The sequence below is a fragment of the Anoplophora glabripennis genome, unplaced genomic scaffold, assembly GCF_000390285.2.
Source record: "Anoplophora glabripennis isolate ALB-LARVAE unplaced genomic scaffold, Agla_2.0 scaffold77, whole genome shotgun sequence".
NCBI classification, from domain to species: Eukaryota; Metazoa; Arthropoda; class Insecta; order Coleoptera; family Cerambycidae; genus Anoplophora; species Anoplophora glabripennis.
In genome coordinates, this window is record NW_019416717.1 from 1,100,531 (window position 1) to 1,124,700 (window position 24,170).

The 24,170-nt window shown below is 31.3% G+C and overlaps 1 protein-coding gene across 1 annotated transcript in view; it reads right to left on the reverse strand.

Annotated features, from left to right (window-relative positions):
- Positions 1 to 8,877: 8,877 nt before the first annotated feature.
- LOC108904414 (atypical protein kinase C) overlaps positions 8,878 to 24,170 on the reverse strand; it is a 179,714-nt gene continuing 164,421 nt past the window's right edge. The window contains exons 5-9 of the mRNA XM_018706965.1: positions 21,927 to 22,179; positions 19,171 to 19,812; positions 16,544 to 16,812; positions 13,715 to 13,830; positions 8,878 to 9,860 (exon numbers count right to left, since the gene is read on the reverse strand). Of these exons, the coding sequence (XP_018562481.1) occupies positions 9,773 to 9,860; positions 13,715 to 13,830; positions 16,544 to 16,812; positions 19,171 to 19,812; positions 21,927 to 22,179 (1,368 nt within the window). The 3' untranslated portion in view covers positions 8,878 to 9,772. The remainder of the gene's footprint in view (positions 9,861 to 13,714; positions 13,831 to 16,543; positions 16,813 to 19,170; positions 19,813 to 21,926; positions 22,180 to 24,170) is intronic.

The window sequence follows — 24,170 nt, forward strand, 5'->3', positions numbered from 1 at the left end:
TGAAAGAGGGTAGAGCCATAGCATGGCCTCCTAGATCACCAGATCTGAATCCCCGAGACTATTCTTTTGGAGGTAGTTAAAAGAAAAGATTCACAGCGAACCTGCTGTAAATCCAGAAAATGTAGTAGCCCGTATACACGCTACTGTCACCTTAATAAACCAAGAAATGCTACAAAGCGTTCTTGCTTTATTGTTGAATCGTGCTAATCTTTGTTTTAAAGTAAAAGGCAACTTATTTGAACACCATTTGTAAAAACAATTTCTATTATTTAAGAACTTATGGTTTTAGTTTTTATATATTTTATAAAATAGTTTTATTATTAAAATGTTTTTCTCTATCCTTTTCAGATTAAAATAATTCCTTACACCAAGGTACAACCGACAATCGGAAACTATACTTACAGACTATTGGTTATAAATTATTCGTCTTGGTCCCCATAAGCACAGACCTCAGTTTTAAGACAAAAAGAAAGGGATTTTCACTTTTCTAGTTTTTTGAATAACTCAATAAAGAAAAACAATAGGAAAATTTTCTGTGCGCCGCTCTTGTAGTTCGGGCTTCTTCCGCTAGATGGGTGTTACGTAACCCGTCCTGAGTCAGTCTGCCAAATGGCGTGTCTTGAGATGGTGGTACCGAGTCCCTGAGACAGTTTTCGTACGACGACTATTTCAATCGCATCAATTTTTTTAAATGGTTGATATTCGAGAACAGCGTGCGGCATTGAAATTTTTTTCCTGCTTGGTAAAAGTGCATTGTACAGTTCTGATACCTTCGTCGAGAAATTCTCACGACCATTGTTCCCTTGAAAAATATACATACTTGGGCTCTCGTAGTTCGCATCTAAATCTGTAACGTGTTTACAGCGGTGGTTATGGTTACTGTAGTGCAGCAGTGAAAGACAGGAGTGGGAGTGGCACATATTTACAGTTTTGGGCTCTGTTTAGTCCTTCAGTAATCAAATGACAGCTATTCACTGCTTTTTTCTTATTAAACGTAATTTGTTTACGTGTGGTGTAAAATTTTGTTACCTACATATTGTTTCGTGTGTATTTTAACATATTGTAAAAGTTTAAATTAGCCTGTAAAAATAAACTAACAATACTTGCAATGCAAAATCAACCTTTAATGAGAAAATAGAAGAACGGATTTTCACTATAAAAAATAATGTTGAGCACATTTCCCTATATTTAAATAGTACTTAAAATAATACTATCCAATTATATTTGAATTTTTTTAGACCTTTTTCACACCTTCAAAGAGAAAAAATAAAAATCAGAAGATGCCAAGTCAGGGTTGTGAGCGGGGTGGTTGATGTTCCTATCGAATAAATCCAAGAGTTGCTTTGTGGCGGTGGCTGTGTGGGGACGTGTATTTAATTCTCATGCTACACACACACTCCCTTTTGTTCTGTATCACCCTGTGTAGTGTTTTTAAGATTTCACAGCACCGTGCAGCATTAATTGTTTCCCTCTGAGGTAAAAAGTCAATGATAAGAATCCCTTTATGGTTCTAAAACAGTTACCATGATTTCTTTCAGGCCAAAAAAAAAACAGTTGAAAGTTTTCACTTACAGGGTGTCCCAAAATTGATGCAATAAAATTTGGACACAGATTCTTAAGGCAAATTTAGGGGACACATATTTTTTATTTTTGCCAAGTGGCCCCTCTTTTGGCGTTACAGCCCCCTGAAATCTGCCCCTAGGAAGTCTTTTTTTATACTTCAGAACCTTGTAGGAGATTCACTAATTTTGGTACACAGGGGTTTTGACATGCAGAATCTGACAGTGCTACGGTACCACCTTAAGACACTATTTCCTGTGCCCCCTTGTTTGTGGACCCAAAATTTTTTTATCGCAATTTGAATTTCTTAAAAATTATTATTAGTCCACTATAGAAAGCCATTGAATATAGAAACTTTTTTTGTCTCTAGGTATTTTTTTCTTAAATGCAAGGTTTTTGAGAAAAATGACAAAATGTGATCGAATGTATATCATCCTTCGCCATTTTTCTTGAAAACATTGCGTTTTTCGAAAAAAATATTAAGGGACAAAAAAGTTTCTAAATTCAATGACTTTCTAGTTTAGCAAACAAATAATTTTTTAAAAATTCTAATATGCAAATAAGTTTTTTTGGCACAAAAAAGTGTTTTAAAAGGGTTCTCTGCCGAAAAGCGTAGCACCATCAGATTCCACATGTTATAAAACCCCTGTGTATCAAATTTAATGATTCTCATACGACAGGGTTCTGAGATATAAAAAAGACTATTCTTAGGGGCGGATTTCAAGGGGCTGTAACTCCGAAAGAGGGGCACTTGGTAAAAAGAAAAAATACGGGTCCTCTAAATTTGTTCTAAGAATCTGTAACCAAATTTTATTGAATTAATTTCGGGACACCCGGTATTGATTGTCCTTTCGTCTCGGGGGTGTAATCATTTCATCTTCAGTCACTTCCAGTTCAGAATGCTCAAAAAATTCCCGTGAAGATGCGATCCTGTAGACTTTGTGTCGATCTCTGAGCTGTTTTTGTACTCACCTCACACACAATTTTCGATAAAGTGGTTCAGTAATGATTTCATGCAGAATAGATCTGGAAATTTGGCGAAACACTGCGTTCAGTCATGAATGAGGGATGCCCATTCCTTTGTTCATCATGAACATTTGTTCTGCCAGCTTTATACTCACATCACTCGTCAGTTTTGATTTCGTTAAAAATCTGGAACATCTCTTTGCCATTAGAAACCGGATTACACTCCTCATCTCGCAGCTGGTTCAGAATAGCGACGCTCATTCCAACGTGCCACTACAACAACAGTTCTCAACTGATAGAAAAAAGAGTTCACATTCCGTCCCAACATTTTAGCTTTTAATGTAGTGTTGCCAACTTTGTCAATAACAAAAGCCACAGAACATCAGTGTCTCAGTACTCTTACTTTGTGGATGTACCTCGTACAAAACTCAATTTCGGACTGATTTAACAAGAGGGCTCTACAGCAAATAGACAACCAGCAATACATTTTTACAGATTTTATTACACAGTTTGTCTAAATGTGAATTAATAACAGTCTTTCCCCCATTTTAACGCAGATTTTCTATAAAATGGACTCGGTTTGAAACTCAAGTTACTTTTTAGTGTAAAGAAATTTGTTAATTTACAGTGCCTCCTGTTCAAAAGCAGCAAATTTCATCTTCAGTCACTACATTCAAGGAATTGTTCACCTTCCAGTTCAGATGCGATTCTGTTGACTTCGTGTCGATCCGTGAGCTGTTTTCATACCAACCTAGCACACAATTTTCAATAATCAAGTGTTTCAGTAATGATTTCATGCAGAAGAGATCAGGAGATTTGGCGAAACACGAATGAGGGACGCTCACTTCTTTGTTCATCATCAACATTCGTTCTGCTAGCTTTATAGTCACGACATCACTTGTCAGTTTTAATTTCGTAAAAAAATTGAAACGGCGCCTTTTCCTTTGTAACAAGAAACCGGATTACGCTTCTCACCTCGCAGCTGGCAGGATTCACAATATCGGCACTCATTTCAACATGCCACTACAACAACAGTTCTCACCCGACTCAGAGAAATGAGTACCTATTCTGCTCCCAATACTTTGGCCTTTAACGTAATGTCAACTTTGTCGATAACAAAAACCACAGAACATCAGTCTCAGTACTCTTACTTTGTTGTTATGCCCCGTACAAAACTCAATTTCGGACTGATTTAACCATTAAGAGGGCTCTACAGCAAATAGGCAACCAGCAATACGTTTTTATAGATTTTATTACACAGTTTGTCTAAATATGAGTTAATGCACAAATAACGGACTGTCCCCCATTTTAACGCAGATTTTCTATAGAATGGACTTAGTTTGAAACTCAAGTTACTTTTCGGTGTAAAGATATTTGTAATTTACGATGCAAATTACAAATTTCTTTACAACAAAAAGTAATTTGAGTTTCAAACTAACTTCATTTTATAGAAAATCTGCGTTACAACGGAGGAAAGTCTGTAATTTGTGCATTAATTCATATTTAGACAGACTGTGTAATAAAATCTATAAAAATGTATTGCTGGTGGCCTATATGTTCTAGCGCCCTCTTAAGCCGCGATTATTTTTTATTGATTTTAGGGAAATCTTTGAAGATGTAAACATTGAACATTTAAGTAGATCTTTATTATAAAGAATACAAATAATAGGTAATAACTGTATTAATCTAAAGTATAAGTGTAAAAAAGAATACTTTCCCAAATACATATTTATGAAATAATACGAACTGATAAATAATACTCAACTTCTAAAAAAATGTAGTACTTATTAATTATCATGGAATAACGAATTTGGAAATATTAAAGCAAGATACATACTTTGCTATCCTAATAGTCATTCTCATTTTCGTCTATAATACAAAATTCATCAATTGTAACCATTAAAAACCGTTATATTTTTGACGTCAGTCAACAACTTCAGGTTTTAGTATAATTTCTCAATTGTATAGATAGATATAGTTCACGAATGTGTGTAGTTATTTTTCTAAAAAATATCAGAATCTCAATTAGTCAGTTGCTTCGCACAACAAGAATTTCCCTAGTTTCATACAATAAAAACCAAACTTGAAATTTCAGCTGAAAAATACCGCAACGCGAAGCTTTTCAACTGAAACCCACTCATTTCACTCACGAATTATGTAACTTATAATATAAATATTTAATAATAAACAAATTCAACAAATTCATATAAATAACCAATTCCAATATATTTCTTCATCAATTCTCATTAAGTAGTATATACAGAGCTACCGATTTTTTAACTTTTTTTTATTTGAGTGCATAGTAAAACCCTATTACTTTAATCAAAGCATAATTTTCTCTAATAATTTCATATAACTGCAAATTTTAACACTTGAGGCGTCATGGATATAGTTATTTGCGAGACAACATTTTCTGAGGTTATGGCTTGTATTTCCACGAACTCACGACAGACATTCCACTTTCGTTCATTTACCCACAAAATTACAGAATTTTGTACAGCAATTGAAATTATTGAACACGCTGTGTATCGCTAAAAAAATTGTAATATTTGGCAGCGACTGAAAAAATCTAGAGTAAGTACATTTTGAATCTTATCTTAGCAGTCCATGATGAAAAATATCAAAAATAGTGTGAAATAAATAAAAATTTAATTCCCATGGAAAAAAACACCCTGTAAATTTTTTTATGGTTTTTGACTTCTTTATACAACACTATATTTTTTATGTGTCAAATTTCTGGCTGACTGCTTTTGCAACAGAATTGCATTACAGCGTTTTGATTAAGGGGGCTCTATAGCAAATAGGCAACCAGCAATACATATTTATAGATTTTATTTGTCTAAATATGAATTAATGCGCAAATAACAAACTTCCCCGCATTTTAACGCAGATTTTTTATAAAATGGACGTAGTTTGAAAGTCAAATTACTTTTTGGTGTAAAGAAATTTTCAATTTACACAGCAAATTATAAAGTTCTTTACAACAAAAAATAATTTAAGTTTCAAACTATCTTCATTTTATAGAAAATCTGCGTTAGAATGGAGGAAAGTCTGTTATTTGTGCATTAATTCATATTTAGACAAACTGTGTAATAAAATCCATAAAAATGTATTGCCGGTTGCCTATTTGCTATAGAGCCCTCTTAAACAAAATGATTTTATGTAAAAACTCATAATGCAACATAAACTTTACCCAAGAGATGATATACAGTGTGTCCCATATAGAAATGTGTATTTCTATTTGTAAAAAAACACACTTATGTAAGATGCTTTTCGTTGGAACTCGAAAACGAATTAGGAAAATAAACAAAATTTAAGTCATAAAAAATTTCAAGTTTGAACTCCAAATTTTGAGTTTAGATAAAACCTTTCAAGTTTGAATTAAAAAATTTCATGTTTGTCCTCGACATTTTTTCTCTGAACTTGAAATTTCAAGTACAAAACTCAAAATTTTAAGTTCAAATGCCAAACTTCAAGTTTCACACCCACTCTTTTCAGTTCACAGTAGAAGTTCCTAGTTCAAACTTGAAATTTTGAGTTCAATTTAACGAATTAAAACATAAAATATATATTCTTAAGTAAACTTTGGAATTTCAAAGTAAAATTCCAAATTTTGGGACTGTACTTGACATATTTTATTTCAAACTTGAAATTTCAAGTACAAAACCCAAAATTTCAAGTTGAAACGCCAAATTTCATGTTTCAAACCCACCCATTCAAGTTCATAGTAGAAGTTCCTAATTCAAACTTGAAATTTTGAGTCCAATTTGACGAATTAAAACATATAATATATATATTTAAGTAAACTTCGGAATTTCAAACCAAAATTCCAAATTTTGTGACTGTACTTGACATATTTTATTTCAAACTTGAAATTTCAAGTACAAAACCCAAACTTCGTGTTTCATACTTGAAATTTCAAATTCATAATTGAAGTTTTACAATTTATACTTGGTATTTTGTGTTTATACTTGAATTTTAGAGTTCAAATTGGTAAATGAACTGGAAAAATAAACAAAATTTGAGCCATAAAAAATTTGACTTTTTCAAAATGAAAGATTCAAACTGCTATCTGTATTGATCTGATTTTTATGATTAAAAACTAGTTTCAATCGTGAAATGATCATAAATACGCCAGGCTGTGGGTATAAAAAATAAATATACAATCATACACCGTTCGCCTAAAAAAAAAAAAAAAATTAGTAAATATTTCTCATATGGATTAATTAATGTCTCGTGCCTCACGCCAAAAAGGAGTTTTAATGAAAAAAACACCAAAATCGTACAATACTGCATAAGAACACACCAACCGGTTTATACAGGATGTTCGGAAACTTGAAATAATCCTTTAGATCTTCACAATTCCGCTTTTTATGACATTACATGTCATTCATGAATTGTTATGATAAAATTATAATTTAAAGATAGAGAAGTTAAATTACTTGGAATAATATTTTGTACGATCACTTCCTGACACCCCGTATAAACTATATTTACAAACATAACGAGCCATGCCAAGCAAGACACCCCACGAACTAAAACAAATTTACAGGACGGATAACGGCTACAAACGGATACATCTCGCAAAAATACCTTGATTGAAAAATTGTACGCTTCTGGTGTTATTTTTTAGAACACTCTTCAGATAAACTGATGTTAATGGACAATTTTGGAGTATGAAACAAAACGCGAAATGTATAAGTACAGAATGATGGGCAAAGTGATCGGAAAATCAAAAATTTTGTCACAGTTTCACCAGACAAAAATAATCGTTTTGGTAAAATGTTCGATAAGCAAAAGAATAATTTTTGCAAAGTAAACTTCATCACATCAAAGCAATATTGCAAACAAATTTCAAATCTACAGGACAATATTTCAAGTTCGAACTTAAAATTTTGAGTTTGGTCAAGAAATTCTGAGTTTCAAGTTGAAATTCCAAGTAGGAAACTCAAAATTTCAAGTTCATACTCGAATTTTTAAATTCCAATTTGAAGTTTAAACTTTGAACTTCAAGTTCAAACGCCAAACTTTATGTTCCAAACCTGATATTTCAAGTTCGTAGTAGAAGTTTCGACTTCAAACTTGAAATTTAGAATTCGATTTGATGGATTAAAACAAAATGTATATTTTTTAAAGTAAACCTTATTATATCAAAATAATGCAACCTGAATGAGACCCTAAACTTGACAAATACAATAAGTATTAAAAAATATGTTGAATTTGAAACCTGTTTCAAGTTTCAACTCGAAAACTTGAGTTTGGACCGGAAATTTCGAACTAAAATTACAAATTTTGTGTTTGTACTTGACATTTTTCGTTTAAACTTGAAATTTCAAGTACAAAACCCAAAGTTTCAAGTTCAAACTTTAAGTTTCAAACCCGATATTTCAAGTTCGTAATAGAAGTTTTGAGTTCAATTTCAAAATTTAGAATTCAATTTGGTGGATTAAAACAAAATTTATATATTTGTAAGTAAACCTCATTATATCAAAATAATGCAACCTGAATGAGACTCTAAACTTGACAAATACAATAGGTATTAAAAAATAAACGTTGAATTTGAAACCCGTTTCAAGTTTCAACTCGAAAATTTGAATTTGGACAGGAAATATCGAATTAGAACTTCAAATTTTGTGTTTGTACTCGACATTTTTGCATTAAACTTGAAATTTCAAGTACAAAACCCAAAATTTCAAGTTCAAATGCCAAACTTTATGTTTCAAACCTGATATTTCAAGTTCGTAGTAGAAGTTTCAAGTTCAAACTTGAAATTTAGAATGCAATTTGATGGGTTAAAACAAAATGTATATATTTTTAAGTAAACTTATTATATCAAAATAATGCAATCTGTATGAGACTTTAAATTTGACAAATACAATAAGTATTAAAAAATAAATGTTGAATTTGAAACTGTTTCTAGTTTCTACTTGAAAACTTGAGTTTGGACAGGAAATTTCGAACTAGAACTCCAAATTTTGTGTTTATACTCGACATTTTTCCTTTGAACTTTAAATTTCAAGTACAAAACCCAAAATTTCAAGTTCAAACGAAAAACTTCATGTTTCAAACCCGATATTTCAAGTTCATAGTAGTTTCCAGTTCAAACTTGAAATTTCAAACTCATAGCTGAAGTTGTGCATTTATACTTGAAATTTAAAGTTCAAATTGGTAAAAAGAATTTTTGTTAAGTAAAATTCAAGTCCAGTCTCGAAATTTCATGAATTTCGAAATTTTGAGTTTGATTTTGAAAATGAGTAAATAAGAAAATATTTACATTAATTTTGGAGTTTTTTCTAACATAAATAGTTGTTTTAAGTTTTTATATTAAAATATTGATAGTTCTTTATATTTTTCACAGTATTTCCAAGTTTTAACATTTTTTTGTGAATTTTGTATATTCTTTTGTTTGAAATCAAGAAAAAGTACTCTTAAACACTGAAAACTAATAAATTCTATTCCTCAACTAGTTACGAAATTGATGATTTTCTGATTACTTCGACGCACACAGAAATATTACTTTTTCTGATTTTTTTCCATGTTTTTCATCGACGTCTGAGGAAAATTGTATTTTCAACATCGAAAAGTATAGCACTCTAATTTCATACTCCAACAAAAAAAAAATTCTAATCAGAGAAACAGCTGCCAAAACGAAAACATCCAACAAAACCAAGTTAACACTTGAAAATAAGTATGCCCGGAATGTGTAAAGTACAACTTAACGTACTAGTTAACTCGTATTGCTCATATATTCCCTAACGCGAATCGAATATTCCTCATGGTGCTGCTACAAATACAATAATACATAGCCTCAAATACTGTCGGCTCCGTTGGACTAAACAGAGTTGTTGTTTTAAAAAATATCTTGTACCTGCCATACAAAATATCACTCGATTAAAAATTCCAAACATCTACCTACTAATTTTAATACTTATGATAATAAAAAAAAGTCCGTCCTCCCTCGTAAACGAGGCGTCCCCTCGACGAAACGCTACCGAGAATCGTACAAGACATTGATTAAAATAACCGATCGGTTAAAATATCTCCTAAATCAACGTTATCTCTAGTTCAAAGGAAGGCAAAAGATATTTTGTAGGATAGATTTGCTGGGACGCATGTCTACCTGGAGGAAGCTGTCGTCGTAGTCGCCGAGGTTGGGCGGCGGCGGCGGCGGAAGGAGAGGCGGCGGATAGCGATGTACGGGAGGAGGGGGTAAGTTGTTGGGGTGTAGGGCGCAGAGAACGTTGTGTCACACGCAGTCTTCCAGCGACATGAGGAGCGGGTTCACGTACTCAAAGCCCTCGAATTCGCTCTGGTCGATCTTCTCAATCACACGCCTGGAAAAATATGTACTAATATTAATTCAAAGTTTTAAGGCAATTGAATCGTTTCAATATTAAACACGGGGAATATAAACTACGTATTTAAACAAAATAAAAAATTGATTTTCTTCAATATTCATTCAAAAAATGATACTTAGCAGAACGAAATTTCAGAATCAAATTAGAACGAAAATATTAGGAATGTTTTTACAAAGAATGGAACTGAGAACAGAATTGGAAATTAAATGTAAAAAAGTTCACATCATTAAATATACAACTTACGAAAAAGGTTTTGGAGCAATGTATACATTACGTTCCTAGTTTTGTACTCAGCAGAAAAAGCTACACTAACTCTTTATTCTGTTTTTGATTTCGTTCTCTATAATTTCATTACTTTGTGTCTAATTTTCAGTTTCAGAAAGACACTTCTAGTATTTTGCTTGTGAAAGGGCAAGAAACAGGAACGAAATCATTTAAATTTAAACACAACAAAACTAAAAATGCATGTAGTACAATATAGATGAGTAAGTTTCAGGTCAGTACAAAAAACAAAACTGTGGAAGACGTATGAAAAGGTGGATAAATATTTTTCAAACAATGAGAACGAAATTGTGAATGAAACACAAGAAAGTTCATTCTATTACATGTTCAGATATTCGTTCACAAACAAAATAAAAGTTTTTCAGCATTTTATTTTCAACAAAAATGTTTGTTTGAACATTACTTTCCCAGTTTTGTACTCAGTAGGAACGCTACAATAACTCTTTATTTGTTTTTGATTTTGTTCTCTATAATTCCATTAATTTATAATTTCAGTTTACGAAAGCCGCTTCTACTTTGCTTGTGAAACAAAAAAAAGTAATGTGTGTTGTACAACATAAACGAACAAATTTCAGGTCAGTATAGCAAAATGAAGTTTCAGGATTCAAGGAGTATGAAAATACTAGACACGTTTTTACAAAGAATTAAACTGTGGAAAAGCTAAGAAGTGGATCAAATATTCTTCCAACGATAAGAATGAATTAGGGAACGAAATGCTATTACATGTACAAATATTCGTTCACGAATAAAACAAAAGTTTTACCGCCTTTTACTTTAAGCAAAAATTTTCCTTTATGCAGTACACTCCCAGTTTTGAATTCAATAGGAACGCTACACTAACTTTATCCAGTTTTTGATTTCGTTCTCTATAATTTCAAAATACTTTACATCTGATTTTAAGTTTAAGAAATCCTTCCAGTGTTTTACAAAACCTAAAATGTGTTGTACAGTATAGATAAACTAATTTCAGGTCAGCAATGCAAAATGAAATTTAAGAATTCAAATACAGAAAAAATACTTGGCATAGTTTTTCAAAGCACGAAACTGAGGAAGAGGTATGAGATGTTATTGAGAACGATGAGAATGGAAATGGAAATGAATTGTAAGAAAATTTACATCATTAAGTATTCAGATATATGTTCACAAACAAAAAAAGGATTTGCTCCTTTTTACTTTTAATAAATATGCTTCTCTATACATTACGTTCTCAGTTTTGTACTCAGTAGGAATCGTACGGAAACTTTTTATTCTGTTTTTGATTTCGTTCTCTATAATTTCATTACTCTTTGTCTCATTTTCAGTTTCATAAAGACACTTCTAGTAATTTGCTTGTGAAAAGTCAAGAAACAGGAACAAAATCCATCATTTAAATGTTAAAAACAACAAAACTAAAAATGTGTGTTGTACAATATAGAAGAGCAAATTTCAGGTCAGTACAAAAAACAAAACTGTGGAAGAGGTGTGAAAAGGTGGATAAAATATTCTTCAAACGATTAGAACGAAATTTGGAATAAAATGCAAGGAAGTTCATGCCATTACATGTTTAGATATTCGTTCACAAACAAAACTTTTATAGCATTATATTTTTAACAAAACTGCTTGTCTATACATTACTTTCCCAGTTTTGAACTCAGTAGGAACGCTACACTAACTCTTTGTTCAGTTTTTGATATTTCGTTCTCTACAATTTCATTAATTTATATTTTTAGTTTACGAAAGCCGCTTCTACTTTGCTTGTGAAACAACAAAACTAATAATGTGTGTTCTACAACATAAATGGACAAATTTCAGGTTAGTATGGCAAAATGAAGTTTGAGGATTCAAAGAGTATGTAAATACTACACATTTTTACAAAGAACGACAGTGGAAGAACTATGAAGTTGATCAAATATTTTTCCAACGATAAGAACGGATTAGAGAACAAAATGCTAGTACATGTTCAAATGTTCATTCACAAATTTTCATTTATGCATTACCATCCCAGTTTTAAATTCAATAGGAACGCTACACTAACTCTTTATCCGGTTTCTGATTTTGTTCTCAGTCAGTAATGCAAAATGAAATTTAAGAATTCAAATAGAGCAAAAATACTTGTGCATGATTTTTTAAAGAACGAAATTGAGAAAGAGCTATGAGATGTTCTTGAGAACGATGAGAACGGAATTGGAAATGAAATGAAAGAAAATTTACATCATTAAGTATTCAGATATATGTTCACAAACAAAAAAAGGATTTGCTGCATTTTACTTTTAATAAATACGCTTCTCTGTACATTACGTTCCCAGTTTTGTACTCAGTAGGAATGCTATGGAAACTTTTTATTCTGTTTTTGATTTCGTTCTCTATAATTCTATTACTTTACATCTCATTTCAAGTATAAGAAAGATATTTCTAGTGTTTGGCTTGTGAAAAAACAAGAAACAGGAACGAAATCTATTATTTAAATGTTACAACACACAAAACTAAGTGTATGTGTGTAGAGAAAATTTCAGGTCAATAATGCAACATGAACTTTGAGGATTCAAAGTGGATGAAAATATTAAGCACGTTCTAACAAGACAAGACGAAACTATGAAGTGGTTCAAATATTCTCCCAACGATGAGAACGGAACAGGGAATAAAACACAAGAAAGTTAATGCCATTACATGTTCAGATATTCGTTCACAAACAAAATAAAAGTTTTGCATCATTTTATTTTCTGCAAAATTGTTCCTCTAAGCATTACGTTCCCAGTTTTGTACTCAGCAAGAAAGCCACTCTCTCACTCTTTATTCTGTTCTTGTTTTCGTTATTATTTTTCACTTTACACTTTTAGTATTTTACTTGTGAAAGGACCAGAAACAGGAACGAAAGAGAGTTCAAGAGCATCGCTCTCTTCTCTTATTATATTCTTAAGGAATAATGAACAAAAAAAGGATGAAATTTCATTCTCAGATTTGTACCATGTAGAAATAGTACTTTTTTTTGTTCTTCATTTCATTCTCTACATAAACATTTCTCTATATCTCGTTTTTTTTTTAAAATACTAATAAAGGACAGAAAAGAAAACAAAACTGTCTATAACGCCTGGTTAAAAATGTGGATTATGTAAAATACTTTTGTATGAAGATTTATTAGCAAAATAAACAAAATCCTACAGAAAATGGTTTTGAATGTTGAGAATCAAACTCGACAGTTTGAATTCAATGAAAATAAAATGAAAAAACACAGAAGGTTTTGTCCAATAATTGCACTCATGCTGGATATAAATTTTGAAGACACAAGATCCATTTCGTTCTCGACAAGATAACATTCTCTCAACATACAATTCGCTCCAAAATTATTTTCTGGCAGAAATGACACTTTTTTTGGACTTTTATAAAAGCATTGTGCTCTTCCTTTTCTGTTACATTCTTAAGGAATATGTGAACAAAAAAATAAAAAGATGAAATTTCGTTCTCAATACTTGCAATTAGTTTTACGCATACTGCCACTGCCGATACAAACGGATAACAATGCCAACTGAAGATACTGAAAACATCTATGTCTATTGTAAAGAAGAACTTACGGATCATCGGGTGTAAGGTGCACAGGCTCGTCTGTAAATTCTGGAGGGAAATTAGCCAAGTCTCTGTCCGAGTCTAAACGAGGTTTGTACGGTGGCGGGACCTGCTTTTGTTCTAGCTGAAAGGACAAAGCAGTTCTAATGTTAAGCACTACATTATCAATCGTTGGACTTACAACATAAACTAGCAGTATACTTATTCAGAGTAATTATTAATCAACGGATATTACCAGCACACTGATAGCTTATTATTTGTGCAATCTAATTTGCTTACGTATCGTCAGCTGTAAAAATTAACGGTTCTCTTGTGAAGAGAGGATCAAAGTTGGCTAGAATATTGCTAGTTTTTGGAGTGAACGGCGGATATAAACATCTATTCCCCAGCTGCAAATATATATAATGTATTGATTATGCAATCGATTTAAATCATTACTCAAAAGAAATCGTTTTTTAACTCCCGTCTGACTATTTTTTTTGTACAGGGTGTAACTTTAAATAGATGAAAATATTTATACAGATGAAACACATAAGTTTGTTATTTTCAATTTTGTTGTAAAAACTGGCTTCGCGTTTTTAAACTGTTTTTTGCAATTTTCATACACTAATGCAAACAATTAAAAGGTCAAAAGAATTTCCGAAATTTTTCCATGATTTTTGACAGACTGTATTTAGGCGAAAAATGGTCGTATCGGAAATTAAAAAAAAAGCATTTTGAAGCTCCAGGATTCTAGTTTTTGGAGCTTTTGGTCAAAAATTTTTAGGAGCTACGGTTATCATGCAATTCTAAGAAATAGTGTGACAAAAAAATGTTACAAATTTTTTTTTTCACGGGCTTGGAAAATTTTTTTCAGAAAATTGAAGGACAGTTTCGAAAACTGGAATAAATTTCCTATAACATTAGAAATATTCACGAAATGACTAATGTTAAGCATGACTTTTACGGTTCGATATACCCAGAAGAACCCTATGAAGTTTTATCTCGATCTAGCGAACCGTTTCTTTGTTTCAAACAGTCAAATTTTTGAAAAAAATTAAAGGGTCACGTTTATCGACACTTCATAACCATGATTAAAATAGGAAAAAAAAAATTGAGGTTTTCTCACATTTTTACCGCAAATAACGTTTAAATGTAATTCTTTTGTTCATTAAATTCAATAAAAATAATTATTAGTTCATTCAATAAAAATAATTATTAGTTCATTGATATTTATTTTTAAAGGTCACTCGAAAGCAAAATAATTATGAGTGACTTAGAAATTAAAATATCGATTTGAAATTTTCAGAATCGAGATTTTTTTTCATCAACCTAGAAAATGATAAAATAACGAGAAAAATTAAAAAAAAATTCAATTTTTGACGATTTTGGAAATATTTTAAAATCTCGAGCGACCTCTAAAAAAATCTTTTTCCAGCCAATTTTTTGAGACGGCTCTAAAAACATGATAAACTAACATATTTAACATATGTAATTAACCTAAAATACAGGTAGGTCAAAAGTCAGAGATCACTGACACTGAGATTCACAAACTAAACAGAGAGCTTCAAAAAACGGCACAACAAAAACAACACACTTTTTTTACCAAAAAATTGAAATAATTTTATAAGACATTTCAAATCATCAGATTACTAAGAATTTTATTATACAGGGTGTTTGTAAATAAGTGCAAAATACTTTAGCGGTGGTTGCCGAAGTTATTTCGTGAATAAAAGTTCATATAAACGTATGCTTCATTTCCGAGATATAGTGTTTTAATTTGAATTTTTTATTTATTATTATTTTTATTAATTATTTCAGTTTTAAAAATATTGACTCGAAAAACACTTTGGAGGCATAAATGTGCATTTTTTTTGGCTGATCCGAATATTTCTACTTGCACCAGTGGCGTTTGTGCGAGAATCCCACAACTTTTTTAATAAAAAAAATGGTACACCCATTGATATTTTTTTAGAAATCCGCTATCAATTTTAAATGAAATTGGTCTCTTCAATATTTTTGCAGGATGCACCGTTTTTGAGGAAAAAAATAAAAAATTAAAATTTAAACACTGTATCTCGTAAACAAAGCATATTTCGACCATATGATATAAACTTTTTTTCACAAACTAACCAGCAACAATCCTCTAAAATATTTCGCAAGTATTTACAAACACCCTGTATATTTTTAAGTACTTTTTATAAAACAAAAAAATTATTTTTAAATACAAATTAGTTTCACTTACAATTAATAGTAACCAATATCTATCCACACACCGATTTAGCTAATATTTAATAAACCATGCAAAAAATAATCATTTTTCAAAAAAACACCTAAAAAGTATTCTAATGTTCGGCATTTCATAAAAACCGAAAAAAAAAATTATAAGTATGTGACTTTAAAGTAACATGTCGCAAAGCGATGTTTTTATAAAATTATTTTCCATTTCAATTTTGCTCTCTGCCACTACATTAGTTTCTATAGAAAAAAGTAACATCGATAAGCATGCTTATATAACTGACTTGGTGCTGCCCAGTGACGGTGTAGACAAAAGTTTAATTGCAATTTAAAAAACGAAATAAGGCTATTTATTTAATTAAAAAAATAAAATAATGTCAGATTAGTATTCTAGGGAACACGTAGTATTACCACCCCTATTTTAAGTTACACCCTGCGTATTTGTTGTTTTTTTTTAAATATATACAAATGCGTGAAATAACAGAAACATCATCAATTAATTATTAAAATTTAGTTTCGGGACGAAATACAATTATTTTTTAAATTTTAATTTGCATTGTTGGTGAGATCACCCCGTATACCGGTTCAGTGAATTTTTTCAAGTTCAAATATCAACTTACCATATCCCAATCGATGCTTTTGAAGAACTGATGGCCGGTAATCTCGACGAAGGCCTCCGGACTGTGGCACCCCAATCTATCGGCAGGATTCTTATTCAAAAATCCTTTAAGGACATTAGCTGCCTTCACGCTTAAAGACCTAGGGATACGAATCGTTTTCTCTAAGATAACTTGGAATAAATAATCTTCGGTGTTCTGGTCGGGATTTTCCGATGCTCCGGCTATGTCGAAAGGCGATCTACCCGCCAGCATTTCATACAAGAGAACACCTGAAATAAAGAGTTTTTAATTTCCCTGAAGTAGAATTAAGTAAGAAAAGTAAATAATAGTATTGTAGAATATTATGTTGATAAAAAGAGAAAGAAATATTGTATACTAAATTTTGTTAGCCGCACACGTGTCCACTTGTGATGGGGACATAACGCAATGAGTCGCCCACCCCACGGGCCCACAATATGTCTCTGATGTTAGTACGAGATACATGTATGGCATTTGTTTAACTGTAAAAAGTTAAAATATACAAATTAAATGTAAACCAGCGATTGTGTTTCGTTTCTCTGTCTCAAGACAGAGTGGGCTTTCATTTTAAACAAATATGAAATTGTTTTTTTACTTCGTACTGTTACCCTAAAATTTGTTGCCTATTACAATCTCTTGGAAAATAAAGATAAATTCTGAAAACCAAATTTTCAAATTGACACACTCTGTATTATAATCATCATGTACAGTTAAGTATGTTTAATACGATTTATAGAAAATTTACGCCCGTCTAAGGTATCCCGCAAGGATCTAATTTAAGGCCTCTGTAATTCATACCCTTTATAAACGATTTGCTGGATAATTCACTTGATAATTGCCAATTTTCATGACATAAAATGGTATAATAATTTATCTTTAAATATAAAAAAGTCATGTTATGACCCTAACAAAATATTGCATATAGAATTACTTTGTGTACACTATTAAAGGGCAAATACAGCATTAAAAAGTACAAAAATATTAAAAACCTCCAGAAAACTTAAAATAATAGGCCTATGAATTTTTCTGGGAGTTTAAGACAAACCATGTCGCCTTGTTCCTTACTCCCCTAAGGAGCTTTTGATAATTTCCATACAATAGCAGAGACAGTTTCAAATAGATCGCTTTTACACAAAAATTATACAAGTTTAATTAGAAATAAAAAAGTTACGACGAAAAATCGATGAACTCTCAACTTTGAGAGCTAATAACTCTACAGGGTGAGCTCAAATAAAAAGCAATATTTAAATTTGTAACGTTATTTTTGCAACCCAAAACTGAGAGATTGCCCAACATTTCCCAAACACCTTGTATAGAGAAGATACAGAATACATTTTTACACTTCCCAAGTAGGTAGAGATTCTGAAATTCTTAGTCCGTATTAGAAATCTAACTGCTACGATTTTCTGTTACAAGTTCATAATTTACTCATAGGCCAACCAATAGAGATTTTTTGGCACACTTAAATATTACAGCAAATATCATGTATGTATTATCTTTTGAAAAATACTTAGTAAACGAAAACCCAAGTGATTTTCCTAGCAAAGTTGTGAACAATTTTTTTTAAACAACAAAAACTGCAAAAAATGAAATTTTTTTGTTTTTTTTTATAATATCTCGAAAAATAATGATGGAATCGTGTTACTCTCAATAGGTCTTTTGTAGAGAATAAAAAAACTATAAAATGGTTTTTTGTGCGATCCGATCGGTTCATTTTTTACATAGAAAATCCGGAAAAACCTCTAAAATAGACCTTTTTTCAAAAATTCATAACTCCGTCAAATTTGAAGCTGGAAAAACCATCTTGCAGAAAATGGCAGATAATAATATGTAGTTTAATCGTGTGCAAGATGGTTTCTGTCCGATGCATAGTTTTTGGTTGATAGAAAACATTTTAGGTACACTACTTTTAAAGTTAAAATAATTCTGGAGCTTTGTAGAAAAAGGGCCAATGTCCATTGCAGTGGACACTGATCGTTTGTCAAATGTTTTAAAAGTATTTCAAGGACCAAAGTCCATACATTGGCCCTTTTTCTACCAAGCTCCAGAATTATGAGTGACCTTTACAAATTAAAATATCAATTTGAAATTTTCAGAATCGAGATTTTTTTCAACCTAAAAAATGATAAAATAACGAGAAAAAAAATTTAATTTTTGATGATTTTGGAAATTTTTTAAAATCTTGAGCGACCTTAAAAAAATTTTTTTTGAGCTGATGTTTTGGGGGGGCTCTTAAAACATGATAAACTAACATATTTTCACAAGACATGAAAAAAAATATTCGTTTATTTTGGGCCACCCTAAAATACACAATTTAAATTTACTAATTCCAGTTTTACAATTACAGTATCATACTACACCTTTGTTAACTATTTAAAAATAATTCACGTATTTTGACAACTTCTTGGCCAGAATTTTTAAATATAAAAAAAAACCTTAATGATTTCAAAAAATAGTATTTGTATATGAGTGAAAGTAAAATATTTCAATTAAATTTAATTATTTTCAATAATCTTCTATCAATTTCTCTCGTTTCGCATCTCCTGTAATTAGGGATTCCGTTCGTTAGAAATCAATGAATAAATAAATAAATAACTTAAAAAACTCACCTAAAGCCCACCAATCCACCGAGAAACCGTAATCCTCCCCTCGTAAAATCTCCGGGGCGATATAGTTAGGAGTGCCACAGAAAGTCGACGTAGTGTCCCCAGGCCTAATACCCTCTTTGCACATACCATAATCAGTCAATTTAATGTGGCCCTCATGGTCCAACAGTACGTTATCCAACTTCAAGTCCCTATATATGATCCCCTTGCAGTGCAAGAAGTTCAGGGCGAGGGAAATCTCCGCCGCGTAGAACCGGGCGTGTTCCTCCGGCAGCCTTCTCTGCCTCTGCATGTGGAACATCAGGTCGCCCCCGCGGACAAATTCAATAACGAAGAACAGTCTAGACGGAGTTTGGAAGCACGAGTGTAAACCGACCAGGAAGGGGTGGTTGGAGGCCGTCTCGAAGACGTGCTTCTCCGTCTGCACCCAGTCTATATCCTCGTCGTCGGTCACCAGGGCCTTCTTTATCACCTTCATGGCGTATATACGTTTCGTCTTCTTGAGTTCCACCATCAGTACTTTGGCGTAGGATCCGCGGCCTATGACTCGGATGAGCTCGAAGTCATTGAGGGAATACTGGCGTTGGGAGCCCGGCTCGAGGTCGTCCAAGGGCTTGTTCGGATCTTCCACTGGCACCGATTCACCTGAAAATGTTTTTAATTTGCAAGAATTCTCGTAAAAAAAAATCGATTTACCAAAAATCGTTTAAATAAAAGTTGCCAAATAAAACAATTATTAGCAATTATTTTTAAAAATTGAGATTTAAAAACGTTATAATACAAACCTGATTTATTGTAATTTTTTACCACTGTGTTGTAAAAACATATATTGTTTGTTTACTACTGATAATGGGTATGTCTTTTTTTTTTTGTAGTTGCACGGTTTTGAGTATAATTTTCGATTTGAGCAGTGCTAAATAATTCGTACAGTAGTGCGTGATATTATTTTTGATTTGTGGGTGTTTTGTGCAATAAAAATGGCACACGTTTATGTACTTTCAACATGACAACAGGATAAAAACGTTACCATTACAACATGGATTTTTAAATCCTATAAAATTATAGAATGAATAGTAATATTTAACAGATGTACGAGAATATTAGCTCTAGCTTTTCTCATTGCTAAAATCGTATCGAGATCTTGAATTAAAAAAAATGTAGATAACAAATAATTTAATTTTTATTTAAAAAGTTAAGGAAAGTGTGATAACAAAATCAAATGCATGGATTCTGCTGCTGGCTCATGTATATTCAATATACTACACAAAATATACAGGAATACCTTCTCATTGTGGCTACAAAAGAATGAGAATATTCCTAATACAATCTTGAGATTTTGGGATCCTGACTTTAAGATTCTGTTGGCTTTCATTGTAACATGGCATATATCAAAAATATTTTAATTTTCATAAATAGTTCAAAAGCTTTAGCCAAAATAAGTTTTAGTTGAAATTAAAAGATCACACTCTGTATCCACAAATTTTGACCCCAGAATTTTTTTTATTAATTCACAATTCTATGGATTGTTTCCCTTTGCCATTAAAGTAAGCTCAATTCACCATTAAACAATCTGTAAAAGAATGGCTCAACTTCGTAGATTCATTTTTTCTAAGTAAGTACCTATCACTCTTTGGAAAATAAATGACAATTTTTAAAACCTGAATCTGAATTTGTTTTTTTTTTTTTTTTTTTTTTTTCAGAATTAATGTTGCACAATGAAGTGTAGTATTGAACTAACTTTATCTGACCTAAGTCAATTACTCACTTATCTTTTGACAAGATACAAATTTACATTTTAATTGAGCTATTTAGAAAACTAATCATAATAAAAAGTGATTACACTGGAATCGATTAAAGTTAGGGTAAGTATGCACCAAAAATAATCAGTAATCTAATTTACTATATGATCCTTTAATAAAAACAAAAAATCAGGCCTGAGTTACTTCTACTTTGGTACCATATTCATTGTTGGCATTAGGTACATATGTATATAATTATGTTTTATTTCTCAATCAACTGACATGATCAAATTGTTAAAAAAATATATCTTCAATGCCAGACTTCTGTAATTTATCAAGATTTCATTGGTAATATTATTTTATGGTATTCATGAATCAAATTGAACATTGCATTTGCATTTGAACTGTATTATGAGTTTCTATAGATTTTCAGTATTGCCTTTAAAAGTTTTACCGCCAATATACAGCTGTGGACAAAAAAGTTGTCATCCTAAAGCATTTAAAGAGGTTTAATGAAGGACACATATGCAATTTAGAAAAAAAACTTTGTATGTCCACAGCTGTAATAGATAAAGACTTACTTTAAGATAGGTATTCAACTAACGTATTTAAAGTATTTACTTTGAGATTTTATCAAATCGTGTATACTTTAAATATGATTTAAAGTTTTTAAGTAAGTATCTGAATTTAAACAGATTAGGGACAGAAAATATAGGAAGCACTCCCACTACTAAAGTGGCGTAGTGCCATCTGTAGTTATCCTTTAGCAAATGGATGTCAGTTGTCAAATTTCAATCTGTTGGTTCTTTGGTTCTTTCTATTTATTATTTCCAATATCACAATATTATTTTCAATACTTATATTGACAAATTCTCTGACGATTCTAATTTCTCGGTTTTATAGCATTATCTATTGCGTTTTCTCCCCCTAATCTTTGTTTGAAACATTATGTATATAAAAGCACATGGCCTATATTTAAGAAATGGAATTACAAATTTTAAATGACAGCCTTAATCTTACCTGTCACATCTGGAGGAGGTTCCGGGAAATCCCTTTCCCTAATATCTGGTATGATTTCATTAACAGGAGTACTAATGGCCTGGGCTTCCCCATTATGATCATCTCTAACTACGGGTTCCTGGTGTTCGGTGGTGCAGGGTTTATTTACAGCCTTGTGGCATTTCTTGTGGACTAGCAGCTTACACTGTATACATTTGAACCCTTGTCGTCCTAAACCCCAGATCCTGTCATTGCAGTAAGCGCAGAATGCCCTCTGCAACAAGATGTACTGTTTAATGATTTTCTTGAACAGTAAGCACAGGAACAAGTCTATTTTTTTGATAAAAAGGAACAAGTACATTTTGACCATGCACCAAGGTTTGTTAGGTACTACAAAATGATCAAGACACAAGAAGGTACAGATATAAACTGCCAGATATAAATAAATATCTGAAGTAAATTCTTGGGGACAATTAGTTTATGTAAATATTTGATTCTTGACCTGCTTAAAGATTAAGAAAGGCATTACCTACAAATTTTGTACTCATTGCGTGAAGGTAGCAAATTAAAAATTATTATTACTAATTTGGAAGAAAATTTTACAAACAAACTTAAAATTTGCATTCTTTATTTTATTTATTTTTTAAACGAATGATAAGAAATGCAATTTTTATGAAGTTAAATCTTAATAGCAACATCATATGTGTTGAATATTTTAAGAATCAGAGTTTCAAAAAGTAAATGATTTTAATCTTTTTATTAGTAGATAATAAAGTGGCAATGTGACACAAATTTTTAAAATTCATAAAATTAATAGAACATTTAATTGCTCTCGATTCAAGGAAATTGTTAATAAAATATTTATTTATTTGTGAAAACGCATATTTTCATAATTGTTTGCAAAAAAAAGCAAGTCTGAAATTAGAGCATATTTTTAGCCATGCACTGACTTTGATGCGGAATTATATTCTAAGAAAGTGGCATTTTAGAAATGCAAATAAGGCAAGTGCACCAGTAATTGCCACTCTCCTAGTAATTGCTACTTTATACTTACAATTTCGGAAATAAGATTATTCATTTAAAAATTGCATGTCACGTTACTTACAGTCTGTACGATATTTGTTGAGATAAAATTTTAAGAAAAGAATAAGCCAATAAAGTTCTGTTATCGGAACTACTGTAACAATTTACCGCGGCAGAGGCGTGCCTAGGAATTTTCGCGTTATTTTCAAAATATAAAAATATATATAAAGTAGATTTTTTGGATTACAATGTGTTTTTATTTCTTTTCAGTACAAATCATAAATAAGAAATTACACTGAAAATGCACAGGACGACAAACTTATGAAATAACTCGACACCGTAACTGCAAAACACAGTATGCACTGAAATGTCTTTCTATCTCAGATGTCGAATGCGGTTAATTCCAAGAAAGTGGCGCAGGGGTCTTCTTGGGATTCTTTGGAATCTCAACAAACATCGTATAGGCTGTATATGTGGAACCGTATCTGTATCACAACATACATTTAAAACCAATGATAAAAAAACGTGCTTCTTTCGTTAGAAGTTTATAGTTTTGGATGAAGCTGCACCTGCTTTTAGAGATTTTGTTAGGCATTTTGTTCAGATGGTTAGTGTGTTTTTTGTATTATTCCATGATTTTTTTAAAACTAAAGTTTTTTCGGGCTAATACACTACAGATGAATTAGTTGTAAATATAATGTACAATTTTATAAATATTTTGTTAATTTCAACGTTGATTTTGATTTAAAGGCAGAGTGCCAATTACTGGGAACATAATGTAGTATAAATTCAATAACATTAATGGCAATTACTATAGCTAAAAAATAATTCAATTAATTTTTGTTTTATTTTATTGTTTAAATTATACCTATATGGTAAAAATATAGCTAAGATCCTCAGTATTTCCCAATTTCTAATTTAAGATGACAAGTTTACCAAAGGTGTTGAATAGGAAAAATTGTCTTATTTTTCATTTTAACGAAAAAAGTTGCTCTCGAGAAAAAATATTGCTGGTTCTTAAAGTAAGATTGGAATAGAAAAATTTAACATTTTTTGTACGGGGTGTGTACAAAAGATTGAAAAAACTTTAAATGGTACAAGAGTAAAGTGCACTTATTTGTGAAGATGAGGAAAGAAGTTACTAGGAAAAGTTGTTCAAAAGTAAAAGGCAGTCTCTAATACCTACCAATTTTCGAAAAAACCGGCCTACTTTTATTTATTTATAATCATTAAATTTATTTT